The sequence below is a fragment of the Ursus arctos genome, unplaced genomic scaffold (genome assembly GCF_023065955.2).
Source record: "Ursus arctos isolate Adak ecotype North America unplaced genomic scaffold, UrsArc2.0 scaffold_5, whole genome shotgun sequence".
Taxonomy (NCBI): Eukaryota; Metazoa; Chordata; class Mammalia; order Carnivora; family Ursidae; genus Ursus; species Ursus arctos.
In genome coordinates, this window is record NW_026623067.1 from 64,251,122 (window position 1) to 64,267,071 (window position 15,950).

Here is a 15,950-nt window from a genome sequence, read left to right on the forward strand (position 1 = left end):
AGATCCTGTTCCCTCTTCTGCCTCCTACTTAGCCCCCTCCAGTAAGCCGACCACTCTGCCTTTCCTCAGGCAGCCCAGGCTTGCTTCCACCATAGGGCTTTTGCTCACGCTGTTCCGTCTACCTGGAATACTCTTCCAACCAGCTAACCACAAGGCTCATAGCTTCAGGTTATGACCCCAGTACCGTCTTCTCAGGGAGACCCTCCCTCACACCCTGGTTAAAATTGTAACCTCTGTGTCCTCCACTTCCTATCCTACTCCTTCCTACCCTGCCACCCTGCTTTTTCCTTTAAGGTACTAATCACCAGGGTAACGTACTGTGTATTTTAAAATTTCATTTTATTGTCTCTTGCACCCTTACATTACTGTAGTGTAAACTCCGTGAGGGCACAGTTTCGTTGGTTTGTTTGTTTTCCTCTTTTTTTACTCCTGTATCCAGTGCTTTAAACAGTTTCTGGGTCCATGAGAACATTCAATAAATCGTGAATGAAAGAGCGAATTTGGAGTCAGAGGAACACATACAGAAAGTAATAAATGTTGCGTAAGCCCACCTCACAGAGTAAATAACTGCCATTAGGATTTGCGTATTTTCTTTTGGCCACTTAATAGGATAGAGATGCTGGAAAATACAGTAAGGCAAAAAAAAAAAAAAGTAATTAAAAATCACCTATAATTTCTCCAACAAATTATATTTACTTTAATCTCCTGGGGTTGTTCTTTTTTGTTGGGTTATTAGTGGGTCTTGAGTATGTTCCCGTATGTTTACTATTTTTTTAAAACTATGACTTCAAGTGGCTTTTATCATTCCACTGTGTAGAGGTAACTATTACTTGTTTCACCACTTCCACACTATGCGCATCTATATTTAGATTGTTTCTGTTTTCTTCTGTTGGTTTTAGTGAATGAACATCTTATTGTTTTACAAGTTTTTGTGCAAGTCTCTGTTTATTTTCCTTGGGTTAGATTATTATGATTGAAATGACTGTAACAAAGGATATGAGTTTTTTAACCTGTTGCTGTAGTTACTGTGATACTGTCTCCTGCAAGGTCTCACTCAGGTACAGAGTACCCATTTTGTCCTGTCTTTGCCCGTGTGGAGTATTGTTGTTCCTAAGCTCTTGACCAAATTTGATAAACAATTTTTACTTCTTTGATTAAGTAGGTCCTTTCCCCTCTCTTTAAAAGTTGTTCATTTATCATATTCTACGATGTCCTTAACTTCTTGACTTTATGATTTTAGGTCCTTTTATTGGCCCCTTGCTATAAAAATGAAGAATTTAAAACCTTTACAATACCTCTTACCTATTCCCCCTTTGTCCTCTCTGTTTTTGTTACATATTCTTGCCTTTTGAATTGGTGAGTTTATGTCTTAAAATAATGTAACTCTCTTTATTTATCAACTCTGAGCGATGTGTATTGAATGTCTGCTATGAAAGCTAAATAAATTCAGACTTTAATGTGTCTTTATTGTTCTCTCCACTAACCCTGAGGTTTTATTCCTTTCATTATTATTTCTTCTCTATTTATAAACTTTTAAACACTTACCTTCCATTCCTTAATTTAATTAAGCCTCTGTTGATCCTGAAAGTAAAAAACCAATAAAGAACCCAAATAAAAAGCCATGGTTTTAGAAATATGTACCAAAGTATCAAGACCGGTGTTTGGTTCCACAGAGAACAAAGTATAATCATATGCAATTGAATACTTGCTCTTTGAAGGAGAATCTTGCATACACTAACTCTTGCATACATTAACTTTTAATTTCTGGCTCCCGTTACTTCATCTGGCTTGTATTCTTGAGTTCTATGCTAACTTTTGTCTTTGTTTTCTGTTTTGTTTGCTTGCAAAACCTCCTCATAATTTTTCTCCTATAGTAAATGTGATTGTTAGTAAACTCTTTCTGCCTTGAACTGGCACTTGGTTGGTTGATGTTGGCCTGGGTGTAGGAATTTAGGTTCAAAATACTTTTTCTTCAGTTCTTTCCTGTCATCTAGCATCCCAGGTTACTGATGAGAAGTATGTCATCTTGATTCCTGCTTTCTTTAGCTAAACTGTGATTTCTCTTTGGAAGCTTCTATAATTTTTCCTTATCCTTAGAGCTCTGATATTTTACCAGGGTGTCTCAGGGTAGGAAATGTTTTCATTTATCCTATCTGGCGTTTGGATTATCCTTTCGATTTGAACTGCGCCATGTTCAGTTAAGGGAAGGTGTCTGTTTTTTCCCCTTCTGGAACTCCCATAAGGTAGATGTTCGATCCCTTGGCTCTATCCTCAGTGTCACTCAATCTCTCTTCCATAGTTCCACTCTCTTTGTGGTTTTTAAAAAAGATTTATTTATTTATTTCAGACAGAGTGTGTGCATAAGCAGAGCTCGGAGGGGCGGGAGGAGAAAAAGAGAGAGTCTTAAGCAGATTCCATGCTGAGTGTGGAGCCCAGTGCCGGGCTCAGTCTCATGACCCTGAGATCATAACCTGAGCCAAAACCAGGAGTTGGACGTTTAACCGATTGTGTCGTACAGGTGCCCCATTCTCCTGTTTTTGTTGCTGCTGTTGTTCTTCCATGTTCTTTATGTCTCCAGCCACCTTCCTTAGTTTCAGCCATGTCAGCTTTATCAGTGAGCACATTCACCGACCTGAAAAATTTTAATAATCATTGTTTCCAAGAACTGTTCTTGTTATCTGATTACTTCTTTTCTATAGCAGCCTCTTTTTTGCCTTGTGACTTTAGTATCCTTCCCTATCTCTCTGCAGATAATAAATCTCTGTTGCTTAAATTAGCCTTGTTTCTTTGGTATCTTTTCTGTTCCTTCATTTGGGACTGTATTTATTATGTCTTGCTGTGTAACAATTTACCCCACGGTGCTTAAAACAGTGAACAACTTACTGTCCTCCAACAGTGTCTGTGGGTCAGGAATCCAAGCATGATTTAACTGGGTGCCTCTGCCTGAAGGTCTCTCACAAGGCAGCAATCAAGGTGTGAGCCAGGTCTGGGGTCTCATCTGAAGGCTCAAAAGAGGAAGGATCTGCTTCCAAGTTCACTCACGTGATTGTTAGTTAGAGTCACTTCCTTATCAGTTGTTGCACTGAAGCCTCAGTTCCTCATCGGCTGTTGACCCGAGGCCTCTCTCAGTGTCTGTCTGTGTGGACCTCTCCATACAGCAGCTCACAACATGGCGCTGACTTCCTCAGAACAAACCAGCAAGACAGCAAGAGAAGGCAAGCAAGAGAGAAGCCAGAGTCCCCTTGTAAACTGATCTTAGAGGTGCCATTCCATCACTTTTGCCATATTCTATTCCTTGGAAGCGAGTCCCTAAGACCAGCTCACACTTAGGAGGAAGGGGTTACATAAGGACATGAATGCCAGAAGGAAGGGATCACGAAGGGCTATCTTAGATGCTACCTACTGCAGAAGTCTTTCTTTTTGGGGTTGGTTTTTTCAAGTCTCTAGCGATGTTTGTTTCTAAGGGAAGGACTTTATGGGTTATTACTGGTAGCTGGCCTGGGTTTACACTGTGTCTGTGTCACTTATATAGGCTTCCTTTTCAGATATGTGGGCAGACAGCAGGGAGGCTGGCTGGAATTCCCCCTGTGTAATTCCATACCCTTTATATGCATGGGTGGAACTCGTGACTTGCTACTAGCCATTATTATATGACAAACATGCTGAGATAGTCACTCCCTTGTAGCTTACATTATATGACAAAGGAAAAGGGATTTTGCAAATGTAATTATTGTCCTAAATCAGTTCCTTTTGAGTTATTTAAAAGGAAGATTTTCCTGGTGGGCTTGACTTAATCAGTTGGAACCCCTCAAGGAGGGAACTGGGGTTCTCCTGGGGGTCAGAGATACTTTCCTGATGGCCTTGAGGAAGCAAGCTGCATGAGTTCTATACCTACAAGAAAATGAATTTTCCAACAATTTGAAATACTTGGAGATGGGTTCTTCCCCAGTCAAGCCTCCAGATGAGAATGCACCTTGACTGACACCATAATGGTTGACTTGTGAGACTCTGAGCTGAGCACCCAGCTAAACAGCCTGGACCCCTGATCCACAGATACTCCGAGATAATAAGTATGTGTTGTTTTGAGCCAGGAAGGTTGTGGTCATTTGTTCACAATAGAAAAACAATACATGTATTTCATTCCTAGTTCCTCCCGGTGCTGATCCTTTTTTGGTTCTCTCTTGTGTCAACAGTGGAGGTCTGGTGTAATTCAAGCTTTGTTCTCTCTGAGTCTAGCTTCCTCTTTAGGAGTCTTCTCTGTGTCTAGCTTTCTCATTAGGTCCCTTTTCTACAGAGAGCAGATTGTGGGCTGTGACTTGAGGGCATGTCACTACTGCAAGTTGTGCCTTTTATTTCTTTACTTTGGGAATTGGGAAGAGGAGAAGCCTAACTTGCAGATGTTGTAAAGACACCTGTTTAATGAAAGACCCTGATGATCACCCCCTTACCTACTCCATATCTTTGAATTTGTTGATTCCAAGTTTAGAGCTCTGGCCACCTTGGTGGGAACTGTACTTATGCAAGGTGTCTCTTTGTGTGGTTTCCTCTGCTCTGAATTTCCCACCACTCTGATTCTACTTGGTTTTTCTCTTCATGGAATTTCTTACAACTTCTGATCTGTTGATGGCATATTTTCCTGTTTTATAATGCTGTTATGGTTTCATTCTTTAAACAGAAAATAATTTTCCTAGCACTTCAGTGGGGGCTTGGAAGTGAAGGGAGACAGATGTTGGTAATGAGTCTGCATGAACTCAGCTGCACAGTCTGGACGGGGCTTTTTCTTTATATAAGAGAAAAAAAAATACTATTTTGCTACCTAACACTGATTTAATATATTTGTAATAAATTTAGCATATTTCTAATAAAATTGATGAGAAAGGGTAGAATTTTTATTATAATAACTACTTTTCTCATGTGCTATTACTTCCTCCTTTTCAAGTTCCTAAAAGCATATCTGTATGAAGACTCTGCTCCTTTTTTTCACCCTCGTCCCACTTACACAGCCTTTCCTCTCTACTTTCTTAGGGTTATTTCTTAGAACAAGTGACTTTAAAATATTGCTGACACTATGCTTTTTTCGAACACTAATCGCACACATGATGTAAGTGCTGAGAATGTTGAGATAATTGAAATAAAATTGTGATTTTAGAATTGTTTTAAGACTCTTTCAGTTCTAGGTAACACAAACCTATTTCAAACTAGTTTAGGTTACAGAGAATTTATTAGACAGAAATTGTAACATTTCACTGAACCCAAGAGTAAAAATTATATTTAGATATCATGAGGGTGTGGAACCAGAAGCTAGAAAGTTGATGGAAACCCAGATAGTCATTACCTTTCTGTCTCTCTTATCTCTGCTTTCTTGAACATCTGCTTACTTTGTTTCTCAGCAGACTCACTTTGTTTCACATGGGTATGGTCAAATAAGGCTTCCCAACTCTGGTAACACAGAGTTTCCAAGCTTATGTCATATCAGTTCAAGCAAATAGATAAGAGGCAGAATGCCATATTCCAAAGAGAAAGACAAATTGGTTTAGCTTGGGCTAGTTATCTCTCTTTAGACCAGTGTAATGTAGTCACGAGGACAGATTGTGTGGTATAAACATGGCTGCTGTGGCCCAAGTTCTCAAAGAAGAGGTAAGAGGTAAGTGGTGCAAGATTGGGCAGATATCTCCAGACATGTCTGCTGCAACATTCGTGTTTATATCCAGTGTGCTATATCTTATTAGAGAGACAGTTTAGCTTGTGGTTAAGAACATGAGCTTAGGGTCAAACATAAATTGATTTGATCCCAGCCTTGCCACCTACTAGCTGTGTGACCTCTGTGAAGATTAAAATCTTTCTGTGTGCAATTGGGATGATAAAGCCTGTCTCCTGGGGTTGCTGGGAGGATGAAATGAGAATATGTGTGGTACATCCAAGCACTTAATAAATAGTAATTATTAATTACTACTATTATCAGACCATTTGGGAAAAGTTAGGTAAATGGAGGAACATACATTTACTACCTCAAAGGGTGCAAGAAGATCTAGAGGTAAAATGCCAGGTGCTACAGAATTACACAGTCAATAAAAATCTAAGAGAGAGTTTTGTCTTTACCACACTTGACCAAAAGGATGAATACAGGTGAGGCTGGTGGTGTTAGGGCCCAAGAATCTACACTTATTTTAAGAATGAAATCTTTGCTTCTGTTGATTTTTGAAAGAGGTATCAATCTCATGATCCTAAAGAGAGCCAAGCAGGGCTGGTGGTCACGGGAATAGGCATGATAGCTCTTTCAAGCCAGTGCCTGTTCTGATGGGCGCTGCATTCATTCCACTTGGTAGCCGGTCTGTTCTGATTGGCTAGTGACTTATCCAGTGAAATATGTTTGAATATCATCCCTGCAAACCAGGTGTGTACCATCAATTCAAAGACTTCAGTTTTTGTTAAAGGAGATGCATCTTTTTCTTTATAAACAATAGATTTCCTCTGCACTTTTCTGACTTATGGGGTAAAATTGTGGGTGGCAGCCAGTCATTAAATGAACTCTTAGTAAAGGATATATAAAATGGTTATGATCCAAATTCTATATAGTTAAATGAACTCATAGCTTAGTAAAGGATATGTAAAATGATGATTCGAATTCTGTATAGTTAAATACCAAATTGTCAGCCAAGAGTTAATATTTACATAAAGTAGAGTTAGCCAACAGACTACATTGATGGTTTCTTTTTAAAATGTAATGTATGCTGTTCTATATGAAATTGCAGAACAGGACCTCATTGACTAACTGTGTAATTTTCTCTTAAGTTATGCAGACATTCTGATTGAGAGGGAAGTGTTAACGCAGAAGTACATTCATCTAGTTCAGATCGTAGAGACAGAAAAAATTGCCGCTAACCAGCTCCGGCATCAACTTGAAGATCAAGATACAGAAATCGAAAGACTTAAATCAGAGGTACTTCCCAGTTGATAGATTCTTCCCCATTGTCTCACATGTATTGTCATCACCTCATGATTACACAGGGCCTACCAGGGCAAGATTTTAATCCCAAACGTAGTTCCTTTGCCGTCAACGTGTACACGGTCAGACTACAGATCTATGCTAGGAAGGTATCTAGTCTATGTTAGGATTGAGTAAATATGCTGCAGCAAAATACCAGAGCAATATGCTGCTTTTTAATTGTTTCGTGCTCCTGTTGTCCTTCATTTGCTCAGATAACCAAGAGTTGACTGTAGTATGTAATTGTCTGTAGACTGACAATCGTAGTGTGAATCTGTCATAGACTCAGTTAGACTCCCAAATGGCAACTAAGGAAGGACCAGACATGAAGTCCAGAAGACTTTACTGCTTCTATATCTAAGCAGTCTTCTCCCCTCTAGAATTTTGAAAAACACATTTGAGTTAAAGTATAAGACATTTCCTAGGGTATACTTTTTCCTGAATTTGGAATTCCTACCTCCCTCCACCTCCACCCGCCCCGAAGATGAACTTCTGAGGCCCTGCACCCCCAGATTGTGAGATCGTGCCAAGTAAGAACAGAAGATGGTCATGGTATCTGTAGCCGTGGCGGTGGGCCTGGGTCCTCCCATGCTCACAAGTGCCGCTGTCTATATACAGAAACCCGAGGGTACCTTTCCTTGCTCATTATTCCTCGCGGGAAGTGGTCAATAACTGAAGAACCGAAAAGGAATGTAGAAAACAAGATTTTCCCCCTTTCTGACTAGGGGCGCATTAGCATTTTTTTTTTTTTAAGATTTTATTTATTTATTTGACAGAGACAGCCAGCGAGAGAGGGAACACAAGCAGGGGGAGTGGGAGAGGAAGAAGCAGGCTCTTAGTGGAGGAGCCTGATGTGGGGCTCGAACCCAGAACGCTGGGATCACGCCCTGAGCTGAAGGCAGTTGCTTAACCACTGCGCTACCCAGGCGCCCCGCATTAGCATTTTCTTAACTTTAAAAAAAGAAGAACAGAACAGAATGAAACCTACTACTGATTGTATCCCATTGACAGAACGATTCAGGGTCCTCAGTCTTGGTAGCTTTATTGTCACTTCTACAGTTATTGGATAATGTTTTCCTCTTTGTTCCTCACACCTTCCTCTAACACATACTCTGAATCCTGTGAGGGAGTTTTACCTCCTGCTGCCTGTGTGCATCACCTCCAGCTCACCGAGCAAGGGGATAAGCTGATTCCACCTGGATCCGATTGCTTCGCCGGTGATAGTTGCAGAGCACGCTCACCATATCATTAGTGTTGTTAATGTCCCAGTTCAACCCTGAAGTCTGATACAGTGAAAACAACAACAGAAAACTTAAGAAACCTGCATTTTAAAAGACTATATCAGGCACTGTAATTTAAAACAAAATTATTGTGTTCTTTCTTTGCACAGTAAGCTAGAGCAGACGCTTGTCGGCTAAGTGAAAGAGGCTGGCATTTACTCCACAAGAGAAACTCAGCACCAAGCAATGTTGCCCAGTCTTTATTTGTGCACGCTTATCTGTCTTCACTATGTTCTGTTTTAGTCTGAATATAGATTGCAGCCCCAAACTGTCAGAAGCAGGTATGTCTTGTGTGGTCAGTTGGCAGGAACAATAATTTATTTCTTACTCCTTTTATTTTCGCACATCTCTGCCAGAAAATGGCAGAAATGTGTATTTCGTATTGGTGACAAAATGTAAAGACAGGTCAGAGGAGTCAATTATGACTCTTACTTTTTCAATGTCTGCTTGTAGTAAATCTGTGTAGGTTCTTACCTTTATAAGAGCCTGCAACTGAGTGGTAGTCTAATGAATTTTATTCCTAAGTGGATTGGGCGGCCATGTGGTCTTGAATTGCCCCTCACAGGCCACATAACTGAGCTGGAGATATAAAGAGATCCCAGGTTGTTTCAGTCCTTTTTACCTTTTCACCTTTTCTTGGTTGGCTGGGATCAATCCCAAGGCTCTGAAGTTCCTTTTGCAGTTACCATTTCCCCAAGGAATTGTGTGAATCTGCTGTACTATGTGTACCTGGAAGGCTGCAGGCTGATTATGGGAAGCACGAGCTTTGGCTTGAATGTCATCGCATTTGGTGACCACAGGGCATTACGGGCATCAGGCAAGATGGCGGCATGCCACTCAGCTCCTGCGAAGGCCTTGGCCTAGTCACTGGGCCGAGTTTTGGGCTGACATTTCTCCTAACCCAGTCTCAGTTCATGCTTTGCAAAGTCACTTCTTATAAGCACTTTTGTTAGCAACATAACTTAACAAGCTTGTGGCGAGGGTCATGCTTCCCCTGCCTTAGCGTCAAAGGAAGAAAGGATGGATAAAAAACGAGTTTCCTGAGGATCTCATAAACTACCTTGTAGGTGTAACTTCCTATGAGTTAATGGCCATAAGCCAGTATTTCCCAAATCATGAAATGGACCAATTCTGTGTTCTAGATTATCGCTCTTAATAAAACCAAGGAACGAATGCGGCCTTACCAAAGCAACCAAGAAGATGAGGATCCAGACATCAAGAAGATTAAAAAGGTAGGATCTTGGGGGTTTCTGGTTTTGGGGAAGTGTGGTGATCAGTTGTCTGTCCCGTAGTGTTGTCATTGCCACCCTGTCCCTGAGCTGAGAACGACCTTGGTGTATCTGTTCTTTTTTTTTTTAAAGATTTTATTTATTTATTTGACAGAGATAGAGACAGCCAGCGAGAGAGGGAACACAAGCAGGGGGAGTGGGAGAGGAAGAAGCAGGCTCATAGCAGAGGAGCCTGATGTGGGGCTTGATCCCATAACGCCGGGATCACACCCTGAGCCGAAGGCAGACGCTTAACCGCTGTGCCACCCAGGCGCCCCTTGGTGTATCTGTTCTAATGGCTCTCAGACTTGCCCTTCGGAGTGATCCGAGTGTGGCTACTCTGGAGAAGTTTCAGCTTGAGATTTTTTTCCAGTTCTGGGAATCCCCTTTTGGACTCTGTGGGAAGGATGCCAAAACCAGACGTTAAGACAATAGTGTTCTCAAGTTGGGTTGAGTAAGTGCTGTTGAACCTCCTGAATTTGTGCTGCTTTCATATCTTAGGGGAGTTTTTTTAAAATGACATTTAAAAATATTTCTTTTAGATTTAGATTTCAGTGCTTATTTAGAAAGGATTTTTGTGAACATGTGAGAAGATTGACTAAATACATCTGCTCAGATTTCTGTTTTATTATCGCTGTTCCTTTCTTGTTTAACATCCGCATAATCAGCCGATCTTTCTACCTCACTGTCCTGTATTACTGTACAACTTTTGCAATTAACCAGACACCAATACTCACTTTCTTCTACGGTGTTTGATTTATGTCATCTCGGGTTTGGGTTCCATGATCTCAATTCTCTCGTCAATCACCTACTCAGCTTTGTTAACGTTATGTGAAAAGCTTCACAGTTAAAGAACTTAATCTTTAGATACACACCTTCAGATCTTTATTTCATCTTAATTTTCTTCTTATTCCTGCTTTCCTTGCTAAATAAGTATTCCCCTTTAACTGTAACAAAACTTTAAATATTGCTCAGTGTTTGAAGTAGAGATGTTTCTTGGAACTAAATTGCAATGTTTTCAGTTTTGAAGGAATAAAAAGTGAAATAACACCATTCCCTTTTCAGAATTAAAAATTTTTTAAATTGAGTTTGGTTTATGTTATTGTGATACAAGATTAATGCTATTGCCTTTCTTTTCTTAGTATGCAGTTGTCTGCAAACACAGATATCAGTAAAATACAATTTCCCGTTCTTTTTTTTTTTTTTTTTTTTTTGGTAGAAACTGGTCTTTTAGTAAGTAAGTAAACCAGCTTTTGCTCAGCAGGCAATACCTGACTAAGTAATGGAAAGATTTTATGTAACACAAATTTCGATTAAGTTGATTTTTGAAAATACTTCTGTTAAATGGAAGAATAACGATAAATGCTTTTTACATTTTCTGCCTTCCTATTTCTCAATAGAAGCAATTAAAAAATTATTTTTGAACTTGTTAAGTAGGTTTTGAAATCAATTCTATTGTCCTTTATGTCCCTATCAGCCTAATGTCTGCATGGAAGGGGGTGTTTCAAATGAATTAGTTTCTCTATTCTGATCTTGCCAAATGTCAACATAATTTTTTATCTTCAGGGAACCAAAAATTGAAATTAATCATATTACACAGAAACTTCTAGAGTTCTCCAAATAATGTGCATCTAACTTCTCCCACATAATTCTATTAAAATGTGGTTAATTTTTATTGTTTGAAGCATGGCAACTGTATGAAGGCCTGCATGAAAATTGACAGTTTGATGACAACATTGGTAGGTGAATGAAAGAATTTTAAACAATGCAAAAGAAGAGTAGTTGTTTAAACACAGGATAATTTAGACCATATGGGTGCAATAGTAGGGAAAAAAATAAGATGTGTAAGAATGTGTTGAACAGATAGCAATGATAGTAAAAGGAAATTTGGAGGGCTCCTGGGTGGCTCAACTGGTTAAGCAGCTGCCTTTGGCTCAGGTCATGATCCCAGGGTCCTGGGATCGAGTTACATGGCGGGCTCTCCGCTCAGCGGGGAGTCTGCCTCTTCCCCTCACTCTCCCTCCGTGCTCTCCCTCTCTCTCTCTCAAATAAATAAAAATAAAATCTTTAGAAAATTGTTTAAAAAATAAAAGGAAATTTGGTAGTGATTTAATGCTTTCAATTATATGTGGATTTGCAACCTGCTTTTTTGCTGAATCTGCCACTTAGAAATCACACACCCTAATAAATGTCATATAATTTTTTTGTATTTAGAAAGGACTTCAGATTGTTTTGATCCATTATTTTATAGGTGAGGAAATGGAAGACCAGAGTTCAAAGTTACCCAGAAGGTTAGTGCAGAACCTTTGGGTTAAGGTATGTCTGGTTAGCACCCAGCATTTACCTAGACACTTGAAAGGTGTTCAGTAAATACTTGTTGGCTAAAACGCACAGGCCAGTACACTTTCTCAGGGTTGTCTGTTATTTTTCAAATCAAATTCAGATCAATTTGAGAGGCTATCATGTTTTCTACAGAATTGATTTTTACTTATATTTCACGTTTCTTTTCGCAAAATAATCTCCATTGCAAATCATTAACATGTGTTTTCTCCATGTGGCTGGGAGAGAATCCTTGCACTTAACACCAAGCAGGTAAAAGAATGCCAAGTCTGATTGCATCTTTACTGTATGACTTACCATGAAATTTAGTTTACTTGTGTATAAATGGAAGGGGTCAGATGAGCTGACATCTAACACTTATTTTCTAAGCTTACTAGAAAAAAACCCTCCGTAACAACAAATCAAATAACCTGATTTAAAAATGAGCAAAGGACTTGAATAGACATTTCTGCAAAGATGAAGTCATATACACATGATCTTTGGAGAATTCATATACATATGAAAAGCTGCTCAATATCACTAAACATCAGAGAAATACAAATCAAAACCACAGGGCAAGGTCATCTCACACCCATTAGGATGACCACCACCAAAAAACCAGAACATAAGCGTTGATGAGAATGTTGAGAAATTGGAACCTTTATGCACTTGTGGTGGGATTGTGAAGTGGTTCAACTGCTATGGAAAGCAGTATGGTCGTTCCTCAAAAAATTAAAAATAGAACTACCACATGATGCAGCATTCCCATTTTTGGGCATATATATGAAAGAATTGAGCACAGGATCTTGAAGCGATATTTGCACTCCCATGATCACTGAAGAACTATTCACAACAGCTAAGAGGTGGAAGCAACTCCCACATCTATCAGCAGATGAATGGATAAACAAAATGTACATACAGTGGAATATTATTCAGCCTTAAACGGGGAGGAAATCCTGGCACATGGTACAGCATGGATGGACCTTGAGGACATTACATTAAGTGAAATTAACCAGTCACAAAAAGATAGATACTGTGTGATTCCACTTCTAAGAGCTATCTAAAGTGGTTAAATTAACAGAAACAGAAAGTAGAACGGTGGGTGCCAGGGGCTGAGGGAAGGGAGTAGTGGGGAGTTGTTTTACAATAGGCATAGAGTGTCAGTTTTGCAAGATGAAAAAGGTCTGGAGATCTGTTGTACAACAGTGTGAAATACTTAACGCTACTGAACTATACACTTAAAAATGGTTAGGATGGTAAATTTTAAGTTATGTGCTTTTTTACCACCATTAAAAAAATCTTAATACCTGCTTTTATATTGTTAAAGAAAAACCTTCAAGTTATTCCTTTGTTAAAAAGTTAATAACTAGGGGCGCCTGGGTGGCACAGCAGTTGGGCATCTGCCTTCGGCTCAGGGCGTGATCCCGGTGTTATGGGATCGAGCCCTGCGTCGGGCTCCTCTGCTATGAGCCTGCTTCTTCCTCTCCCACTCCCCCTGCTTGTGTTCCCTCTCTCGCTGGCTGTCTCTGTCAAATAAATAAATAAAATCTTTAAAAAAAAGTTAATAACTAAATATATAATATTATCCTATTCTGGTGTCCATACGGGCAGTCCTAAAGAGCTTAAGATATGGAAGAAACTTGTGAAGCTGAGAAAAATATTATTTTTAAATCCTCTTTTCTTCTGCTATCTGGAAAATCCTGATTATATAAATAATAATAAAGCCTATTATATAAATAACAATAAATTATTTATTTTAGTGATGGGACCATTAAAGCATTAATGAAAAAGCAGTGTTTAATATGGCGCAGGATGTGAATCCTTACTGGGAGGCTTACCAAAGACAGTCACAGCTCCCTGAGATCTTTCTGTTGTTGTACTGTAGGTTCAGAGCTTCATGAGAGGATGGTTGTGTAGAAGGAAATGGAAGACTATTGTGCAGGATTACATTTGTTCTCCTCATGCTGAAAGTATGAGGAAGAGAAACCAGATTGTGTTCACCATGGTTGAAGCCGAGTCGGAGTATGTTCACCAGCTCTACATCCTGGTCAATGGCTTCCTCCGGCCCCTGAGAATGGCGGCCAGCTCCAAGAAGCCTCCCATCAGCCATGATGATGTCAGCAGCATTTTTCTCAACAGGTTTGTCTTGGCATAAATCAAAGAGTCATGTGAAAAATGCATTTCTATTTCCTAAAAGAATTTTCACGTTACTCTTAAAAGAATAGGTATCATAAATTCACCTTTACGAGTGTATGATATTGAAAATAAGAACGCTGTCATTTGTGTTACGCTATTTGTCCAAATTTACATGTCTTTATCTTGAATCATGGCATCTAGTTTTCTGTTTTTTTTTCTCTATTTGACATATGTTTTCTTGTCATTGTGTGGGCGTGTGTGTTGGGAAAGATAATCTCCTTCGTAAACTGAGGGAAATGGAGTGAGTAATGGGTCTTTACATGTAATTTTTACAGACGTACTTTAGAAAGAACAGTAACTAACAGAGGGCGTTAGAATCTGCAGCAAATTCATTTGCTCAATAAATATTTATAATGTCCTTCCTGCTGAGGATTCCTCAGTGAGCAAAGAAGAAATCCTTGCCTTCATGGAACTTAAATTTTGATGTGGGAAGAGAGACAATGAATAGTGAATAAGTGAAATATGTAGTATATTATATGGTGATGAGTGTTGTGGAAAAAATCAAGAGGGGGAGAGGAAAAGGGGAGAAAGGGTGTGTTTTATGTAAAATTTAATTATTTATTTTTGAATACATAATACATTTACATTGCTCAAAATTCAAAACAACACAAAAACATCAAATAATTCTTACTCTGTGTCTGTCCACCCCACTTCCCCCACTTTCTGTATTTAACCATTTTCATTAGTTTCTTATATCTCTAGTATTTCTTGATGTAGATCCAATCAAATATGAATATAGTGTTATTTTCCCCCTTCTTACACAAAAGACAGTGAACTTTAATATGTACTTGCCTTTTTCACTTGACAGTATGTTCTAGACATCTTCCCATATTGACGTCTAAAGAGCATTCTATTTTTTAAAAAATCACTACATTGTTTTACATTATGGGATGTGCCATAGTTTTTCTCTAGCCAGCCTTCAGAAAGGCCTCAAAGATAAGTTGATATTTGAATAAAGACTTGAAGTTGATGGGGAAGCAAGCCATTTGGCTATCTGGGAGAAGAGCAACACAGACAGAGGAGACAGCATGTGCAAAGGGCGTGAGGCTGGGGCAGACCTGGCTTGCTTGTTTGAGGAACTAAGGTCCATGTGGATGAAAAGAGGTAACAAAAGGACACTGTAAAGATGTTTGCTTTTACTGTAAATAAGATAGGCGGATACTGGTAGCATTTTGAGGAGAGAAGTACCATCATGTAACTTATGTTTTACAATCTCACTCTGGTTTCTCTGTTGAGAATAGAGCACAGGAAAATCAGTTTGGTGGCTATTTCAATAAACCAGATGAGAGATGATTGTAGCAGGTGGCTATTGCAATAATATAGGCAAAAGATGATTGTAATGGAGGTAGTGATAAAGTGGGTATATTTTTAAATAGAGCCACTGTGATTTCCTGATGAGTTTGATGTGGGGTTTTGAAGGAAAGTCCAAAGTTTTTGGGTTGAACAACAGAAGAATAGAGTAACTACTCACTAAATGGAGAACACTGAGGTATAAACAGGTTTAGGGGGAAAGATTAAGAATTTTAGTCACAGACTTGTCAAGCATGAGATGCTATTAGCCATCCAGATGGAGAAATCGGTGGAACAGGAATTGGATATTAGTCTGGAGTTCAGGGAAGGAGTTTGGGCTGGAGATATAAATTTGGGGGTTCAATAGCATATGAATTGTATTTAAAGCTGTTGGTCGACATGAGATTACCAAGGGAGTAAGCACAGATGAATGAGAGAAGAGGAACAAGGACTGAGCCCTGGGATATTCCAACGTTTAGAGATGAAGAAGATGAAGAGGAACCCACAGAAGAGAGTGAAGAGGATCAGTTAGGGTTGTAGGATGAAAACCAGTAGAATAGGTTGTCCTGGAAACCAGAGCAAGAGAGAATGAGCTATGTCAAAAAGGTCAAA

At 39.3% G+C, this 15,950-nt stretch overlaps 1 protein-coding gene across 3 annotated transcripts in view; it reads left to right on the plus strand.

Annotated features, from left to right (window-relative positions):
* Window positions 1-15,950, plus strand: part of RASGRF2 (Ras protein specific guanine nucleotide releasing factor 2) — a 233,099-nt gene that overhangs the window by 77,595 nt on the left and 139,554 nt on the right. For all 3 annotated transcript variants that reach the window (XM_026498699.4, XM_048221198.2, XM_044384086.3), the window contains exons 3-5: window positions 6,793-6,940; window positions 9,408-9,497; window positions 13,738-13,991. In XM_026498699.4, coding sequence (XP_026354484.2) covers window positions 6,793-6,940; window positions 9,408-9,497; window positions 13,738-13,991 — 492 coding nt within the window. The remainder of the gene's footprint in view (window positions 1-6,792; window positions 6,941-9,407; window positions 9,498-13,737; window positions 13,992-15,950) is intronic.